Source organism: Amblyomma americanum, chromosome 11 (genome assembly GCF_052857255.1).
Source record: "Amblyomma americanum isolate KBUSLIRL-KWMA chromosome 11, ASM5285725v1, whole genome shotgun sequence".
Taxonomy (NCBI): Eukaryota; Metazoa; Arthropoda; class Arachnida; order Ixodida; family Ixodidae; genus Amblyomma; species Amblyomma americanum.
Genome location: NC_135507.1, coordinates 51,112,419 through 51,132,168, shown reverse-complemented (window position 1 = coordinate 51,132,168; position 19,750 = coordinate 51,112,419). Strand labels below are relative to the sequence as shown.

Here is a 19,750-nt window from a genome sequence, read left to right as displayed (position 1 = left end):
TCAGCAAGGAGGAAAGAACCAGTTGCACGATAGCAGTCATTTTTATTGCCGCGAATCATTGCAGTTTTCATTCTTCAAAGCTGCCACCACGCCGCTTTGTCCCTTTCTTTGCGGTGCAAGACGCGACCAGATTTATCTCGATTAATGACATCCAGGCAGAGCTGATTATACGTTGTTCCAGAATGTTCTAGTAACTTTGCACGCTTTATCTAGAAAGTTCGCTATCAGCTTTAAATTGAGCACGGCCGACAGCGGCGGGCATTCTGTTCGACGACCGCCGCCGAGTGATTCAGTCCATTGTGGACGCAAGTCAGCCCAAATAAAAGAGTTTTGTTCAGACGCCATTTTAGCCGCCTTTCTGCTCCAAGGATTGCAGTCACCACTTCGTGACAATATGTTTAATAATTACTCCCCATTCAAGACACACAGTCCACTCCAGCGTTTGCCGTGGCAGGGGGTGCCACGGGCCGCCGGTGCACTGGGTGCACATAGAGTATTGTGAGGAAATTAACGACAATATCAATTCTATTGGTTTTCGTGGCAGGTTTCTGGGTGATTAATGCAATCCGCAGTGTCGAAACATAATTAATACAGTGGGTTGTAAAAAGACTACCGGGTTGACGGAAGCACAAATTCCACGCTTCTTTAGGGGGATGATTTCAGGAACGAAATCATGAAGTATATTATATTATCATAATTGGTTTTTGGGGAAGGAAATGGCGCAGTATCTGTCTCATATATCGTTGGACACCTGACCCGCTCCGTAAGGGAAGGGACAAAGGACGGAGTGAAAGAAGAAAGGAAGAGAGGTGCCGTAGTGGAGGGCTCCGGAATAATTTCGACCACCTGGGGATCATTAACGTGCACTGACATCGCACAGCACACGGGCGCCTTAGCGTTTTGCCTCCATAAAAACGCAGCCGCCGCGGTCGAATATTTAAGTAATTTATTTAGGAATTACACCCTAAATTATGTCAAGCAAAGCCACGAAGAATGCAAAGGGAGGGTGAAAAGCGCCCGAAAGCACAAATAAATTCCTTCATTTGTTAATCGAAAATTGTGTCCGCATATAATGCCCCGCCCACGAAACTAGGTGTATACCCACCGTCAGAAGTATACAGTCCAAGGGGTTTGCTTGTGAGGCCTGCTGCATGCCTCGTTATGCATCATCAGCGAGCGCAACCTCTCGAAAGAGGGATGGCTTCACGTATTCAATAGTCCCAACCTATGGACTGCTAGATGTTCTAGGGAGCGCCGCTAAACAGCTTAGAAGCAAACCCCTTGGGCTGTGTACTTTTGGCGGGGGCTGTACATTGAAAAACAAGCTCCGCAAGGAAACGGAGATCGGCCCTGTAGCGAAAGCCCAAGCACCCGTAATTTTGTGGACAGGGCCAAATGCCAGAAAGGTTACACTGAACTTTATTTCCACTTAACACCTGTCGCATGTGTACAGTTCTTATAAAAATATACAGCCCACGGACGTGGTTTTCTCCCGCCCACGCAGTTCGTCCCATCGCGGATCGGCCACGTTCAAAATATTCCGAAGGCGAAAAAAGCTATCGCCCTCACACCTCCGAAGCTTAGGACTTCCGCCGGTGCTAGAGAGAACTAGCACACAGATCAGAAGCTAATTCATTAGGCTCTTCGGCTGCGTTTTTATAGAGGGAAAACGCTAAGGCGCCCGTGTGCTGTGCGATGCCAGCGCACGTTAAAGATCCCCACGTAGTCAAAATTATTCTGGAGCCCTCCACTACGGCACCTCTTTCTTCCTTTCTTCTTTCACTCCCTCCTTTATCCCTTCCCATAGGGCGCGGTTCAGGTGTCCGCCGATATATGAGACAGATACTGCGCCATTTCCTTTCCCCAAAAAATTAATTATTAACCAATTATTAGGTTCTTTATTTTGACAAAGGTGTACTTAAAACATGCGAAAAAACAAGTTGAATGGGGCGGCAAGCACATCAATGCATTACAGCAAAGAAATCGTGAGTTCGCTCCTTCGTTTCTCCTTACCTCAGTACAACAATACAGCTAATGTACACTTCTCCCACCTGTCAACGACAGCCAACCCCTCCATCAATAAACAAAGAAACAACTGGTAACTGCCAGTTTATTTAGAGGAAGGGAGACAGACAGGGTGCTGCGAAGGAAAGGCGGGAAGATTAACGAGAAGGCACTGATTTGCCAGCCTGCACTTCAGGAAAGGGAAGAGTGGTACAAAGGGAAGGGAAGCTAAAAATGGAAGTGCCAGATAATGAAGTAAGGATCTCTCTCGCGACCACGACTCTCTGCTTGGAGATGTGGATGTTAAAAGCGTCCCCTTTAAAAGGGGATAGTTGACGGCAGCCACCGGACTCGGTATTTTTTCTTCAGTTAATATTTCTTTAGGAAATATTTCAAGCTTAAAATGCGCTCTGCATAGAAATTCCTCCTCTTAAAATACCAATTTCATTGACTCAAGCGCTATACTAACTTTGGATTCTGAATTTCACACTTAATTCATGACCCGCCGCGATGGCTCAGTGGTTAGGGCGCTTGGCTGCTGATCCGGAGTTGCCGGGTTCGAACCCGACCGCGGCGGCTGCGTTTTTTATGGAGGCAAAACGCTAAGGCGCCCGTGTACTGAGCGATGTCAGTGCACGTTAAAGATCCCCAGGTGGTCGAAATTATTCCGGAGCCCTCCACTACGACACCTATTTCTTCCTTTCCTCTTTCACTCCCTACTTTATCCCTTCCCTTACGGCGCGGTTCAGGTGTCCGCCGATATATGAGACAGATACTGCGCCATTTCCTTTCCCCCCAAACCAATTATTATTATTATTATTATTATTATTATTATTATTATTATTATTATTATTATCATTATTAATTCATGCCACTGCCCTGCTTCTAAGCCGCCAATCCTCCAACAGTTCCTCACTAACGTCTACCACGGCATGTTTCATTCAGCATCCGACCTCAAGCAGTGCAGCGATGCCTGGCAGGCCTTCAGAGCCATAATCGCGCGCACGTGCAGTAAGCACGCTCTGCTGGCATCCCAACTGCATTGTAAAACTGAATGGATGGCAAAGAGCAGGCGATCACGCGCACCCCTTGAGAGAAGCATGGTGGCGTTGTGCACCCTGGTGGCGATGTCTCGCAGCCCGTGCGGCCCGTGGTAGATGGCGTACAGCGCCGACATGTTGGCGAGCAGCGCCTGCGCCGTGCAGATGTTGCTGGTGGCCTTGTCGCGTCGGATGTGCTGCTCGCGGGTCTGCAACGCCAGCCGGTAGGCCCGGCCTCCCGTTGCATCCCTGCGACACGCACGCGGGGATGCACACCCGGTATTGCACCCTATCACGTCGAGTGCCCCGAAATAAAAGTAGAAATATAAGTATATAAAAACAACGAACTTTGGATACACTTAACACACTTTAACCCTTTAACCACCAACCCCGAGCTGAACTCGTCATGAGAAATTGTACCAATATCGCCGATGACGAGTCACGCTCGTCCGAGCCTTAGTTGAGTTGCTCCCATTGACAACTAGTTATGGTCGGCAATGGCGTTGGTTGAAATTTTCAACATCAGAGGGCAGTAGTTGTCCGTTACGACAGTAGTCGTTTTCGGCAAAATTCCCTCCCTCCCTCCTAAAATTTGGCGATTTTGGTACGTTTTTCGGGAATTAGCCTGGCGATTAAAGGGTCAGGAGTGGATGCGGTAGCGTTAGGGATCCCAGCTATTCTGGCGTTTCTGTGTCACTCCCACCTACCACGGTGGGCAGGTTGTGATGACGTCACAAGGTAACATGACCTCTGTCGACCTATAAGCGAATTTCGCGAAACACGCCGCCATTTTTGCGGAATGTGGGCCCTAATGCTATCGTATTAATAAAGGGCGGGCCAGTTGGTGCAGTTTCATTTTCCTCACATGATTTACGGTCTCTAATTGTCGACTACTCGCTTGCTCTCCGACCCCCGTGCCGAGGTGTTTCGCCATGTCATGCCCAGTTTACTGGATAAGGGCGTCCGGCCATCCACTTCCAAGCGTTCAAAGCAGACATGCGTTTTTTTCTCTTTTCGGTTACAGGGCGCTCCTCCTGTTGATATCTGCTCGTTTTTATTTCTTTTTGTCAAATACACAGTAAAAGGGTGAAATGAATAAGAGGTGAATAGACGGGTACCTCTATGGAAACGTCTGGCGCATCGGCCAGCGCAACTGAAAGAAAGGTCCACTATCTAGCAGGCACGTACAGACGTCGAGGCAGGCAAAGAGGGGCACAGTTGGGCCCCGCTTTAGCGAATGGGGCTTCAGCCGCGTCTCTAATGCAAAGAATTGATTCAACTGAACCTCTACCCTTTCAATGGTACTCGCAGGAAGTTACAGCGGCGTAGATATGCAGCCATTATAGTGTATCGCGTCCGGCCACTTTCGATGCAGTGGGAGCTCCCAGTAGAAAAACACGATAGAGACGGTTCCAAAATCCAACAGCATTTTTTGTCGTCCTGTCGTTACGACAGATCTTTAGTAGTAACGTGAAGTTGCATTTTGTTGCGACAGAAATGGCTCTGTCGTTGTGACAGGAAACTGCTCCATACTACAGAAAATCCTGTTGTTATTAATACAAGAATTCCTGTCGTCAGGTCCCAAAATACTAGAGGAAAATCTGTTGCGACAACAGAAACCTGTCTTGTGTTTTTCGATAGGGATAGCCTTGCCAACGTTCCTAAAGTGTGGGTGGATCAGAAGGCTGACTATTAAACTGACGAGTCAGACATAGCACGGGAAGTTACAGCAGCAGCAGCAGGCAACATTTGAAACGTGCAGACCTTGCGCGACATTAAAAGCACAGATTGTTGACACAGGATCAACAACACAACGTAAACACTTCGACGCCGACAGCCTGCGTCAAAATGTACGATCTGCCTCAAAACAATGCCCCTGCCCTGTCGCAGTTGGGTCCCGCAATTCTCGTGCGAAGTCGAAACAATGAACTGACCAAGTGGTTGCGTTTACAGTTGGTTCTCCTGTGTATACGTCTGTGTTTGGAGTTTCGAAAGGAGCATGGAGCCACAAGCAAGGCAGCAACGTGGGCTAGTTGGTTGTACATTTGGTGTGAATAACGCGCTACACACTAACAAAACGACAACTGGAGCGCGGGACACAGGACAAGCACGCACAAACAACTGAGATTTATTCAGGAGCGAAGGTATATAAATACATTTCATGCACATGCTGAAACAATCAATTCATTGCCAACGGCTGTGTCACGGCTTTGTCATGAAATTAATAAACCGAAGAAAAAATTAGCTAACACTTGTGGTATCGCACACCAAGAAAAGTTCGTAGAATGTGCCTCCGGTATAGTCTACAAAATTCCCTTGTCATGCGGCATGAGCTACATAGGTCAATCAGGCAAATGTCTGAACACCAGGTTGAAAGAGCACAGTAATAACTTAGGAAAAATAACGAATCCTGGAAACCTCGCCCACCACTGCGCAAATCACAAATGTTCACCTCACTTTGATCAGACTGCAATTTTAGCTTGGGCAAAGGAAAAGAAATAAAAAAATAAAAGAAACCTTTGAAATATGGGAGGCCGGTGTAGACGAGTGCGTAAGCACACCCTCGGTGTTATCAAGTGAGGAGGTGCATCTAATCAAGAAACGAAGGAGCGTGCGACACAGCCGTTGGCAATGAATTTATTGTTTTAGCATGTGCCTGAAATGTATGTATGTACCTCGTTCCTGAATAAATCTTAGTTGTTAGTGCGCGCTTGTCCTGTGTGCCCCATTCCAATTGTCGTTTTGTTAGTGTGTAGCAAGTTATTCACACCAAATGGATCCACAAATTAAACAAATTAACACGTGACCACTCCGACGTTCATTCGGCGATGTATTCCGTTCCACTCACCTGGTGACGCCGACCACCCGACCGGGCATGAGGCGCATGAGGGAGTTGCGCACAGCGAAGAAGCCCGCGTGTGGCCCTCCGTAGTTGAGCGGCACTCCCAACCGCTGGCTGGTGCCGATGGCGATGTCGGCGCCCAGCTCGCCCGGAGGCCGCATCACCGTCAGCGCCAGCAGGTCCGTGGCGCACACCACCAGCGCCTGCGATCGGATAGGTGATTAGTGCATGCAGTGGGATACAAATTAATAATAATAATAATAATAATAATAATAATAATAATAATAATAATAATAATAATTGGTTTTTGGGGAAAGGAAATGGCACAGTATCTGTCTCATATATCGGCGGACACCTGAACCGCGCCGCAAGGGAAGGGATAAAGGAGGGAGTGAAAGAAGAAAGGAAGAAAGAGGTGCCGTAGTGGAGGCCTCCGGAATAATTTCGATTACCTGGGGATTTTTAACGTGCACTGAAATCGCACAGCACACGGGCGCCTTAGCGTTTTTCCTCCATAAAAACACAGCCGCCGCGGTCTGGTTCGAACCCGGGAACTCCGGATCAGTAGTTGAGCGCCCTAACCACTGAGCCACCGCGGCGGGTATACAAATCAAGTCTGCGGTGAAACTCCACCCACATTCATGACCTGCACGCACTGCATGTTCCTACACTCTAAGCACGAATATGCCTACATGGGATAAAAAAGGGAGGAAGCTGGCCCGTGCAGCTCAGCTCTTTAGGGTAAGGGTATGCTGCCCAGACCCTGAGGTAGATTTCCATCCATAAAAAATACGGAATACTTAAGGCTGGCAACGGAAACGAATTCCCTCTTCAAAGCATGCGGAGTTCCAGCACTTACGAAGACCTTAACCGAGGTTTTTCATCTGCTCTATTCGACAACTTCAAATCTTTTGGTGTCGCGTTTAAAAGCTTCTTACCATCGTAAACTGCATCAAGTTACTATGCTTTGCGGTGAGAATATACCTCCGGTGCCAAGAGTAAGTAAGCAATCCGTAACTGAAACCTACCCTATAGGACTTGGGCAACACGCCTTGACACTAAAAAGGAGTGCTCTTGAGGACAGCTTACTCCTTTTTCTTACTCCCATATAGGTTTACTTGTGCTTAGAGAGTATGCAAGAAGGAAACAGTGCATTGTTGAACCCTTTAACAGCGTCAGTTGCATCATCTGGTGGTGGTGGTGATGATGATGACCGATTTAAATGGCGCAAGGGCATCTGTGGCCAAAGAGTGCTATGGCACAAGGTATTGTCGTGTACTTCAGGTGGAGTGAGATACCTATTTTTCAAATATTTCGCCCCAGATAAGCCGAGCACCAGACCAGGGGAAGCTTGTACCCACTGTATCACCGGTGGGTACCCGGCAGCACTGGGGATCAAACCCCGCACCTCCAGCATGCGAGGCGTATGCTCAAACGACTAGGCCATAGCTCCGGTGTCAGCTGCATTACCTGAACAAGAAGCTAATAACAAAACGGAATTATACGCGCGAGAAATTTGGTGCATGTAACCTTATTAATACAGTGAAACACTAAAATGATGATTTTGTTCAGCGGAGTGACACAGCACACTGGGGCTATTTCCTATTTTTGCCAACTGTGTTTCGTTCGAACTGTGTACATTTTAGCAAACTACCATGGTCGATGCGACCGTAATTAGATACAGCACGTTAGGTCGTCACTCCATAACTCCAAATGGAAGGCGGCCGAAAAGTAACTGCAATAATGCAGATTTTAAATAATGAGAGGGGATTTTGTAACGCGCTCAACGCTGCAGATAAGTCGCCATTTAAATAAATGATGGTCAGTTTGTAACGTGACGCACAGACCTGCTCGCAAGCTCCAGTGGCGTGCCCGTGTGAGTTTTCTATTACCAAGTTTTGCACTAATTCAACAGCACTGCAGCTTAACCGAATAGTCCGAAGTGGCCTCCGAAGCTTACAGCCTACAGCCGTGATCAGTGCTCACATTAGTGTGCCTCTTCTTCATACTGTAAAGCATGTGAGGAAAACTCTCCCCTAGTTCCCAGAAAAAAAAAAGAAATGAAAAGGAATAGGCAACGTGTCATCGAGGTCACGCCCATTGGAACAGCGGTCTTGCCTGTGCGGGAAACAAAACAGATTGTGCTGCAGAACACAAGGAAAATCTCTTTTTCGACACGTTTCTGCATGCCACATTCCTCAGCCGATTCCAAAAAAAGCACCTAAGAGGTCCAGACACGTGTGTTTGTTTTTCTCCATCTTCTAGCTGATAAGTTCGAAAAAAATTAAATTTACCAACAAGACAACATCACAAGCGAAGTAGCAACGCAAGCAGCAACGGCGCGACCGTTGTTTTATGTAACTCCGCGTTCTTGCCCTGAGAAAATATCCTCCCATCAGATATGACGTCACGCCATTGTCACGTGACTTAACAGGATGGAGCGACGCCACTGCTCCAGTGCTAAAAATGCCCTTAAAACAAATTTCGTTCTAATATAAGTACAAGTGACGTAGATGTCATGTGACACGATTACCAGCGTAATCAGTTATAGCGGGGTCATGCTGCGAAAGAAAATCAGTGTGTCATACTACAACGAGTCACATGGACCATGAGTCATTAGCATGCAGGCTTGTGCGGAGATCGCGTTGTCAGCAGGAAATGACGTCATCGCCAAGTGACCATCATCAGTGACGTCTCGCCAGGAATGGGAGGCATCCGTGAAATGACCCACTCTCATTGGTCACATCAGTCCTTCGTAGGCTAGCTGAGTGTCATGAAAAGAGCCGCTCTTACAGCAGTGCTCAAAAAGAAATACTGTCGAAGGTAAAGCGTACAGGCCTCTATTAGAAAACACACCACCATCTGCTAAACTACACAATCAGCACTGCCTTGAGAAAAAAAACCAGATGGAAAGCCAGATAACTCTACAGTATGCATAAAAACCTATCGAAAAACCTAGATTGAGAAGATATCTGAATGTGTATTGATTGAGCTGTATCCGCGCCCACGACCCGCACACAACAAGGCACCCTTTTTGCGTTATAAGGTTGAACATCCCAAAGATACACAAATGTTTTGAAAGACGCTCTAGTGAAGGGATGCGGATTAATTTCGCCCTCCTGGGTATCTTTAATGCGCACCGATATACAGTCAGTGCTATCGTGGCTGGGCCGGTTAGGGAAACCAAAGTGCGAAACCAAATTGGAAAACTAACAAGGAAACCAAACCGAGACACAAAACTGGGGACCGGCAGCTCCGCCCAGACCTGAACCAGGCCAGCCTGGCTCAGAAATTCAGGCACGCTCGTAAGATATGCTGGAAACGAAAAAAAACTCTAGAATGCAAGGAAGCAGGTTAAAAAAAACGGTTAGCACGAGCGCTACCTTCCTGCTAAACTCTACCGGAGCAAACTTATACTGGCAGCAGTCTTGGGCATGCGCTGAGCAATTTCCTGTTTGTCGTTAAAATGTTTTTAAAAGGTACCTCCCATGCTGTTCATTGAATTTCGTGCACCCTTGTTTCTTTGCGCTGTTAACATTTCTGTGATAGCGTCTCCCATAGTTAAATGATGGTGACGTCATTTTGTGCGAACGGCGTTAACTGCGCACAATAAGCCTTTAAATGGAGATTGAGGAGAAATAGAAGTTGGCTTGTATTGATTGCGTACCAAATTCTAATCACAAAGTGACCGCCTCTCGCCAAAAACGGTGAATTTATAAGCTAGAAAAAAAAAACGAAATGCTTGTGCCGCCATCACCGGCCGATTCAGCAAGTAGAATGCGTGCTTGGACACTGATTTGCGGGTGCGAGTACCAGAGGCCACGCTACCGCCATTCACTTCAAACGCGAATCACGGAGTCTTTTTCGGTGAGGACGTCACAAGTTTGAATCGACTGGCGTGAAGATTTTAAATGCAATTTTCTCACCGATGTCTTGCTTCTGGGGAAATGTCAACAAAGCCAGACAGAGCTAGAGAATCAATTTATACAAAGAGCAATAACTAGGTGGAGTTGCTCCCAGCGTGACTTAACATCCGATGCTGCAAAACATGCTACCTGCTTACCTTGGCGTCGTGGCACGCCTTGATGACGTTTTTGAAGTCCTCCACCGAGCCCTCGGTGTCCGGGTACTGGTAAAGGACGCCGCACACGTCGCCTTTGGAGAAGTCCATGCTGGCACAGTCGGACACCACCACGTTGATGTCCAGGGCACTGGAAAAAGGACGGAGGACTTAGGTTCCGAGGCTTAGCGAAATGATGCGGACTTTCTCAGGTCTCCGAATGCAGGCTGGTGAGAAGACACCATGGTGGTGAAGGTATACGTATGTCATGCGAGTCACACGTCAGCTGGACGCCAGAAGTCACTGAGCTCTCGCAACTACTTGTCTCAGTCTGCCGCAATATTGTCGGTCTACCGCAGGCAAGTGTCAACAAAGCGGCGAACATAGAGTGCTTCTTGAAATGCTGTGTAGCCTACCGACGGTCCCATCTCCTCTTACAAATTAGCGGCGCTTAGACTAAATAGATGCCGAGGAACACTGAACTTTCTTGACGCATAGAATTTCACAGGAAGATTACATCAAAGTTGTGTGTGGTAGTGCCAAAGTTTTCTCTTCCTGGCTTGTCCACGCAGGCTATATGCTTGAGAGGCTCTCTGTGTTGACAATGAGCACATCATAAACACAAGCAGCACAGGCAGTCGGCCAAATATTGGAAATACATTGGCAAATGTCGGTCCTACAAAGGACCAGTGTGAAACCAATATTGTCAAACCAGTATATCCGATATTGGCTTAGGTATCTGTTCTGCTAGGGTTAGGAAAGAATTCGCTACTTGTGCAGCGATCCTTCCGTCCCTGAACATTACGCAGCGACAGTGCATGCAGTTTACTCCGGCATTATGCGCCCTCTTCGTATGGTTGGCTGAAATGTAGGTTAGGAACGTTAGGCCTGGGCGAACCGGCAGACTTACTCTGCTCGAGTCTGAACCACAGCGAGAGTCTGAGGGTGCACCTTGTCTGAGATGAGCATCGTCTTCTTCTTGGTGAACCTGCACAAGAAGAGAGGGGACAAGTCGCATTGCAGAGCTCTTTCATCGTGCCGGTTACATAACTCCGCTTCGAGACCCGGTTACATTCCCACTGGAAATTTCACTGAGGTTAGCCGACTACGGCGCCGCCTATAAGCTACGCTGTGCACTATCCGAGGCGTCCTGCGACGTACATTTTTCTACTATGTTCACGTTATGAGCACCGCTGAACAGTTCGCCTGTATATGAAAGGTGGAGGAACACTTCATTAACCAACCAGTTTTGTCACATAAGAGCGCCATATTTCAGTACACGGGCTCTGTGGGAGGTTTCAGAACTGGTTTTATCACAAATCGCTCCCTGAAATCAAGGTGCCTGTCTCACGGCGGCCATATTGAAGTTAAAACACCAGGGCGGCGACACTTGTATGTGGTTTGCGAATAACACGCCTTGTGCCCATTTGGGGCAGCCCATTCCAGTCATTTGTGGTTCAAATAAATTTATGTTTTTCAATTTGCTCACCAAGGGGACAGCATTGTAGTCCTTTTCCAGCGCAGAATAGTCATAAAGGCCCACCGCTGATACAGCGACACGTTTATTTAGATGATATGAATAGAGCAGATGCTAATAGATTTTCTTAGGCTGCGGCTGTTGATGTAACCATACGGTATAAATGTTACTAATCAATCCTCCTTTCCCTCATCCACCTTACCGTGTAAGGTAAGCTTGTTTTGTGCCCGACCACCAAAAGTAGGCAGCATTAGACTTGAGCGCTGTTTTAGAGTCAATATGAGAAGCAATATTATGTATGTTATTCAAGGTTGTATGTCGCTTTTTGATTGGCATTACCATGTACCGCGTGTTTTATTGGAGTTTTTATTTTCAAAACAATCTTCTAATGTAAAAGGATACTTTCTTCAGAATAGCAGTGTCAGCGGTGGCGGACGTCGGAAAGCTGGCGTTAACTACTTTGTGAGGAGATTAACTGAAATTTTACGAGCCAGCTGCCTGGCTGCTGCTTACGGCCATTAATGTAATTAGAGAGCTGTAGCCAACCGTTAGTGCTAGTAGGGTACCGCAACTGGCATAACTGCCCAGCCCGAAATGATGTTATATGATATGGTATAAAATGAAGTGGCTTGATATGTTGAAGCTGGGCTTTTTCTTCGGAAGACAGGGTTGTGGAGATGCTCAAGAATAATTTCGACCACGTCAAAACAGGGACATAAGATAGTTTTTCAGTATGTAAAGGAACACCGAAGACAAAGTCAAATCGGCCTACATCGATTTATTACTTTGTTCTAATGTAAAACAGACTGAATTTTTTGAAAACAGAGCTCTTACAAAAAAAGAAAACAGGAAAAAGATGGACGTTCCAAACAGGCTTTTTTCAGACTAACTGCGATGACTTCAGTACTCCGTTTGTGGATCTCTGAGGTAGGAGCACATCTCTATCCACTTCTAACCAAAGATGACGGGGCTCATATTAGTATCGACGACATCGTTAACGTCAAAACTTTGCATCGAGTAGCAAGAAGATATTTTTTTCAGCTTCAAATTGTTCAACCATTTATACGCTCCCTGCTGGCAAGTGAAAGTAAACAGAGCCACAGAAAGCTAAACAACCGAATTTTATTGATGAAAAACAAAAAAAAAATATTGGTGGAGCTGTCCACACTTTTTTCTTTTTTAGAGGAACGGAAAAGCTGCAGTAACTGTCTCACTTCTCGGTGTACACCTCAACTGCACCGTGAGGGTTGGGAGGAAGGTGACAGTGAAAGAAAGGAGAGAGAGAAAGAGGCGCCATAGTGGAGGGCTCCGGAATAATTGCGACCACCTATGGTTCATACACGCGCACTGACATGACGCAGCACACGGCTGCTGGCATCAAAGCGGATAGGGCATGGAGGGAAGGTTGTGCTAATCCCCCACAGCGAAGTCATGGCACTGTCAAGACAAAATCAACTAACCAAAGCAGCTTCAACAATCGTTGAAATCTCTTTAAAAACAATATTTTTAAACTTCTCTTTAGCGGCTACTACAGTGGCGGTTAAATTTGTCATCATATTACTTCCTACATTTTATCAGTGGAGCAACGGCTGGATATCAACAGACGTTTCCATAATGGCTGCCTCCACTACAGGCAATAAGGTGGAGGAGAACGGCATGAGTGTTGCCACTGCTTTCAGTCTAGAGTCAGCACAAGAACTGTACGGTTGGCGTGAGCGTACTAAAATCAAGGTTAGCGTGAACACCGGAGCACGAGCACTCGAAACTATCAGCGCATTCTGATAAGGCTGCAGGGAACCAGCAACTCACAGTGCGTATTATATACCACGCTTCCTCGCGGACCAGTGAAATCAAGAAAAAAGGGCCATGGGTAGAGCACGCGATGTGAAGCCGAGACAGCCGATAGGCCCTTAGGATAGCGGAATGTATTCCAAGTGGAGGCAAGCTTAGTAATAGGTGTAGTAGTAAGTGGTTTGTTAAAATAACAATAAAAAGGAAGGAAAATATTTTTGCTAGCCCCGGCATCTGCCATCGATACTGAAGCACCTGAGCTGGGGCAGCGGAAAAAAATGATGGCAGGCAGAATGGAGAAATCAAATGAAAGAGGTGAGGGGACAGGAAGAGAGGATAGGAGGGAGAGGTAATATACACAAAATCTATTTACACAATAGTAAATATGTACAGGTTGCGCCGTCGAAACTATTCCGGAGCCCTCCACTACAGCAACTGTTTCTTCGTTTCTTCTTTCACTACCTCATTTATCAATTCCCTTACGGCGCGGTTCAGGTGTCCGCTGATATATGAGACAGATACTGCGCCATTTCCTTTCCCCAAAAACCAATTATTATTACAGGTTGCGCGCGTGATTAGTTCATGATGAAGCAATAGGCGTCGCGAAGTCAGAGGGGTGGATAAGATTAGGAAGTCTCGGAAGGAAGGCTGGGTAAAGCGGCTGCAACTGGGGCCCAACAGTGTTCATTGGAAGGGTGTTGGGAGACGTCTTTCCTTTATAAAGTGGGCGTAGTTAAACTGATGATGATGAGTGTGCGAACGCACGCGCTTCTGCGTTTCCATTAACCATTACTACGACTGTAGCCCCACCTGGTGCAGAGACCCATGGCCTCGGCGGCCGCCGTGCCTTCGTCCAGGAGCGAGGCGTTGGCCAGGTCCAGGCCCGTGAGGTCGGCCACCATGGTCTGGTAGTTGAGCAGGTTCTCGAGGCGGCCCTGGGCGATCTCGGCCTGGTAGGGCGTGTACTGCGTCGTCCAGCCCGGGTTCTCGAACACGTTGCGCATGATAGTGGCCGGCGGCAGGCAGCCGTAGTAGCCCATGCCGATGTACGAGCGCCAGAGGGCGTTGCGGGACGCCAGCTCGCGGACGCGCTCCAGGAGCTCTTCCTCGCCTGCACGTGGACGACCATAGGACGACGCTGAGACGTTACGCTTCCTACGGTTCGGGATGATGATAATAATAATAATAATAATAATAATAATGATAATAGTTTTTTGGGGAAATGAAGTGGCGCAGTATCTGTCTCATATATCGTTGGACACCTGAACCGCGCCGTAAGGGAAGGGATAAAGGAGGGAGTAAAAGAAGAAAGGAAGAGAGAGGTGCCGTAGTAGAGGGCTCCGGAATAATTTCGACCATCTGGGGATCTTTAGCGTTCACTGACACATTCGGGATGAGAATCTAAACCCGCTTGCCACTTAACTGAAAAATCCGGCATGCCTTGGAAGTACTACACTCAGGCATACATGACGGAAGCCAGCAGTCACCGAAACCAAGGAGCGTAGAGATTCTCTTTTTTATTTGTGGTTTTCATCAATGGTACAATAATAAAAACAGAAGCAAAAACTACATACTGCCGGTGGGATCCGAATCCACGACCTCCGAATTTCACGTCCGGTGCTCTACGAAGTGAGCTACGGCGACGATTGTCAATCTTCTGCATTGGCGAGTATTTATGTGTAGTGTAACCGAACTTTAAGAGTGTTCACCAGCGCCACTCTCGTCCACACAGCTGTAGACGTAGTACGCCCTGTTTTACTGCGAGGGCCAACGTAGGAACGTGGTCGAACAGTGAGGGAGGAATATGTGCGAGAACCCTCTTATGCTTTCTTTGGCATCAAGACTGCCAGATTCGAGGCCGTCAAACTTGTGCTTTTTTTCTGCTTCTGCTTTTTCTTCTGCTTTTATTATTCGCCCATTGATGAAAACCACAAATTAAGAGAAGACACCCTCTGCGCTCCTTGCTTTCGGTGACTGTTGACTTCAGTCATGGATGTCATAACCAGTACCTCTTTCCATTCCCTGGTCTGCTGAATACTCAGGTATGGAATCCTAAGCATGCACTGAAGCTGCACCTACATTCATGACCGCCAGCCTCCTACTCTCTTCTTTCTTTTGTAGCGGCAGCTACACTGGGCTACCAGTCGAGCATTTCGCGGTACATGGGAGAGGAAAGTTGTGCGCATGCGCCGTTGCCATGGCAACCGGAGAGGAGCACTGGGTGCTCAGCGCTTCGCCGCCGCCGTCGCCGCAGCTGCGCGCCCACTCCACCGTCGAAGCTGAATGCGACGTCACGCGGATGAACAGTTGTGCGCATGCGCCGATACTAAACCAGAGAGACCCCACAGCTGCGCCACGTTCGTCACCGCCGTCTCGCCGCACGCCCCTCTATCACCCGAACCGCGCGTCGTCGCATCCGCAGCATTGCGTATAAAAGGCGGAGATGTAATCGGCGGCTGCATCGCAACGCTTGATATGGATGCACAGAAGGAGAGTCCAGCCGCTGCTAAACGGCGGTATAGACAAGAGAACATTAACTCTTCCGATCCTGAGGTTGTCGCCTGGCAGTTGGCTACACAACAAAGAGAGAATGAGCGTCAGATGACGAAGAGAGCAGCGGAGACGCCCGAACAGAGAGAGGAACGGCTTGCCAAACGGAGATGCCAGACTGCCGAGCGTAATAGACGGCGCATAGACGCCGAGATGGAGCCTATGGAAGGCGTCGGTCAACGGGAAAGGAAGTGATAAATGAGGTGGCGAAAGAAGAAAGGAAGGAAGAGATGCCGTAGTCGAGGTCTCCGGAATAATTTCGACCACCTGAGGATATTTAATGTGCACTGACATCGCACAGCACACGGGCGCCCTTGCGTTTCGCCTCCATCGAAACGCTGCCGCCGTGGTCGGATTCGTACCCGGGTGCTCCGGATCAATAGACGAGCACTCTAACCACACTGAGCCACCATGGCGCGTGCGCTGACAGTTAAAAAACCCGACTTGTTCGACATTAGCTTCGAGAAGTTCACTGCAAACGCTTCACCGCTTTCAGTGCTTATATGGCGCGTCAAAATCTGCATATCACTACTCCGGAAATGCGATCAGGAGATGCGATTAATCGTTCTGCTAAACCAACCATCAATGAAAAAAACTTTCATACCGTTTATGGAACTCTCCTTTATTTCGGTTAGGTTTTTGGGGGTATAACGTCCCAAAGCAACTCAGGCTATGGGAGGCGCCATAGTGAAGCGCTCCGGAAATTTAGACCACCTGGGGTTCTTTAACGTGCGCTTCTTTCCTTTCATCCACTGCAACTTCAAGTGCTGATCGTGTAGCTTGACAGCCAAGATGATTTGTGGACTGGTCTTCAATTCTTACCTCTTTCAGCCTTCATGTGGCTCAGCAAACGGTAATAATTCTACAGACACGAGCAAGTTCCCCAAGTCAGGCGACGGAGCATAGTCAAAAGAACGACCACAGAAAGTCAATAGACATTTGGTTTTCCCACTGGCCTTCCTTTTGCTCAAGCGCAAAACGCAGAAGACCTTAGATATGATTTGTAACGTTCAAAGAAGCCATCAGGGCAACTATAATATATGTTAACATCACTGACAGAGTGCCGAAAATATGCGGTCACTGGAGTTGGGAAAACAGACAGAAAATTGCAGTGCAAAAGACTTTGAAACGGCTTGCTTGCGTGCCCCCCATAACAGTTTATTAAACATCAATATATTGTAAGCATGTACTCAGTAGCGTAAATATAATCAGGCGCTCGCTCAGACATGTGAACCCATTTTCCAGTGTCTTCTGGTTTGGTTTATGGGGTCTTAACGTCCCAAAGCGACTCAGGCTATGAGGGACGCCGTAGTGAAGGTCTCCGGAAATTTCGACCACCTGTAGTACTTTAACGTGCACTGACATCGCACGGCACACCGGCCTCTAGAATTTCGCCTCCATCGAAATTCGACCACCGCGGCCGGGACCAAACCCGCGTCTTTGGTTTGGTTTGGTTTATGGGGGTTTAACGTCCCAAAGCGACTCAGACTATGAGAGACGCCGTAGTGAATGGCTCCGGAAATTATGACCACCTGGAGTTCTTTAACGTGCACTGACATCGCACGGCACACGGGCCTCTAGAATTTCGCCTCCATCGAAATTTGACCACCGCGGCCGGGACCGAACCCGCGTCTTTGGTTTGGTTTGGTTTATAGGGGTTTAACGTCCCAAATCGACTTAGGCTATGAGGGACGACGTAGTGAAGGGCTCCGGAAATTTCGACCACCTGGAGTTCTTTGACATGCACTGACATCGCACGGCACACGGGCCTCTAGAATTTCGCCTCCATCGAAATTCGACCACCACGGCCGGGACCGAATCCGCGTCTTTGGGTCAGCAGCCGAGTGGCATAACCATTGAGCCACCGCGGCGGCGCCAGTATCTTCTACTGCAGCGACCGGATCCTATAGAAGATGCGCCGGCGGGCGCACCCGCCGTTACGGATAACGCAAGACGTTCGTTGCTGTGGCAACCCTTCACAATGCCAGTCCAGTATCGACTGCGGAAAAAGCATTTCTGCGTCCTAAGCACTGGCGCCGGCAGCCATGCAGTGCTATATGATCGCATAAAGTTAAAGAGAACTGGGCAAAGAACTGAAACAGTACTATAAACCACCGCGTGTGGGATACATGCATGTGTAAAGGGGGTCCTTGGCCATGTATAAGGGGCTTAAAGGACCCCGTGACGCAAAAAATGTTCAGCTCACCCGTTGGCCAATATGTCATTGTGACCGACCTACGTGGTGACGTAATTTCAAGTGAATGGCCAACACGGCGACTATAGGGCAGGGTGGTCTGGCTGTAAGACGTGGCGGCGCGAAGGTGCCCTGATGAAAACTGAGGTGCATCCCTGTTCGAGGGTCTCCTTCGTCGTTCGTCTCCCAGGCCACGACACGTTCACTACACACACACATTTCAAACAAGTTATTTTACGGCGGAAGCTTTTACAGCGTCGGTTTAGCCACATAGCCCTGAATTCTGCTGTGGAATCTACATCGTCAGCCACAAAAGCTTAATTACGTAAAAGCGGATTATGGTGACAGCGGTGGACACCGCATGCTGAAGGTCCGTGGCTGCCACGGTAAGAACCCAGAGGACAGGCATACTGTGGAACAAGGAAGTTACGACGAGGACGTGCAATGTGCAGCCTGGGAATGGTTCTAAACGGCAGAATGCAGGGCTGTATCGTTGAACCAAAGCTATAACACTTTTCGCTGATTAATGTCCTAAGCTGGTGAGCCAAGCCCTACAATTCATTTTTCTGGTGTGAATCTATTGCATAACTAGTGTCCATAGTAGCAGAGGGTCAGCTCATTCATTCAGCCACTCGGTCGGCATCATGAGCAGATGTGTCGGCGATCCCTAGTGCACGTTAGTGATGACGATGGCAGTGGTGCGTTGCCCAGTACTCACGCAGAGGCGGTTCTATCTTCATCTCTCGGTTGAGGAGGATGCCAGAGGGAACAGTCTTGTCGATCAGCTCGCTGATGCTCTGCGAAAGAGGCCGGAGGAAAAAAAAAGACAAGACTTCACTGTAATGCACTCAATATATTACTTCGGAGGGGGTGATGATTGTAAATTTTTATGGCACAAGGGCATCTGGGGCATGCAAAGAGCGCCATGGCGCAAGGAATATTCTTCTACTCAAGGCAGAGTCAAACACCCATTTCTCAAGCATTTCACCCTGAATAAGCCGAGCACTAGACCAGGTGACCAGGGGAAGCTTGTACCCATTCTATTACCGGTGGGTGCCCGGCGGCACTGGGAATCGAACCCCGCACCTCCCGCATGCGAGGCGGATGCTCAAACCACTAGGCCACCGCTGCGGTCATTAGTTTATAGGTAGAATCAAGATTAGAAATAACACTGGAAACTAATTATGGCTTTTGTAGTTCGCATCTGATCGATGGTAATCTTGATGAGGCGGCAACAAACGCTCTCAAACCCGGTCTCGTAAATTTCGATGCGCCATAAGAAAAGAACAAACACGGGAATTGGCTAGAAATTAAAAACACAAAATGGTCGTTGGCAAAGCAAAGCACAAAATCATCGAAGAAGCAGTAATACAATACGCCGCGTACAATCTCCCATTGATGTGATTCAGAAAATAAGAAAAAAACAGTGGTCCGCTAGCGTGTCGCATAATGTTTTTGGCGTGAAGGCATGAGTCACTAAAAAGGCTAACACAGTGATTCGCTGAAAACAAACAAAATTTCTGAACAGTTGTAGTCGGCACCCTGTTAAACAAATTACCGCATATAGCCATCTTCAACAAAATAATTTGACAATCTGGGTCATAAATGTTGTATAATGTCCCGAATATGAGGGACACCGTAGTGGAGGGCGCCAGATTAATACCTGTGGTTCACTGACGCGCTTCGACATCGCACAGCGCACGGGCATTTTTGCCTTTCACCTCCATCGAAATGTGGCCGCCTCGGCCGGGACCAAACTCGCGACCTTGAGATCAGCAGGCGAGCGCCAAAG

The 19,750-nt window shown here is 48.0% G+C and overlaps 1 protein-coding gene across 1 annotated transcript in view; it reads right to left on the bottom strand.

Moving 5' to 3' along the window:
• The window catches only part of LOC144110407 (glycine dehydrogenase (decarboxylating), mitochondrial), a 56,978-nt gene that overhangs the window by 21,724 nt on the left and 15,504 nt on the right, over positions 1-19,750 (bottom strand). The window contains exons 2-7 of the mRNA XM_077643264.1: positions 18,677-18,755; positions 14,025-14,325; positions 10,857-10,934; positions 9,950-10,097; positions 5,893-6,089; positions 3,091-3,293 (exon numbers count right to left, since the gene is read on the bottom strand). Of these exons, the coding sequence (XP_077499390.1) occupies positions 3,091-3,293; positions 5,893-6,089; positions 9,950-10,097; positions 10,857-10,934; positions 14,025-14,325; positions 18,677-18,755 (1,006 nt within the window). The remainder of the gene's footprint in view (positions 1-3,090; positions 3,294-5,892; positions 6,090-9,949; positions 10,098-10,856; positions 10,935-14,024; positions 14,326-18,676; positions 18,756-19,750) is intronic.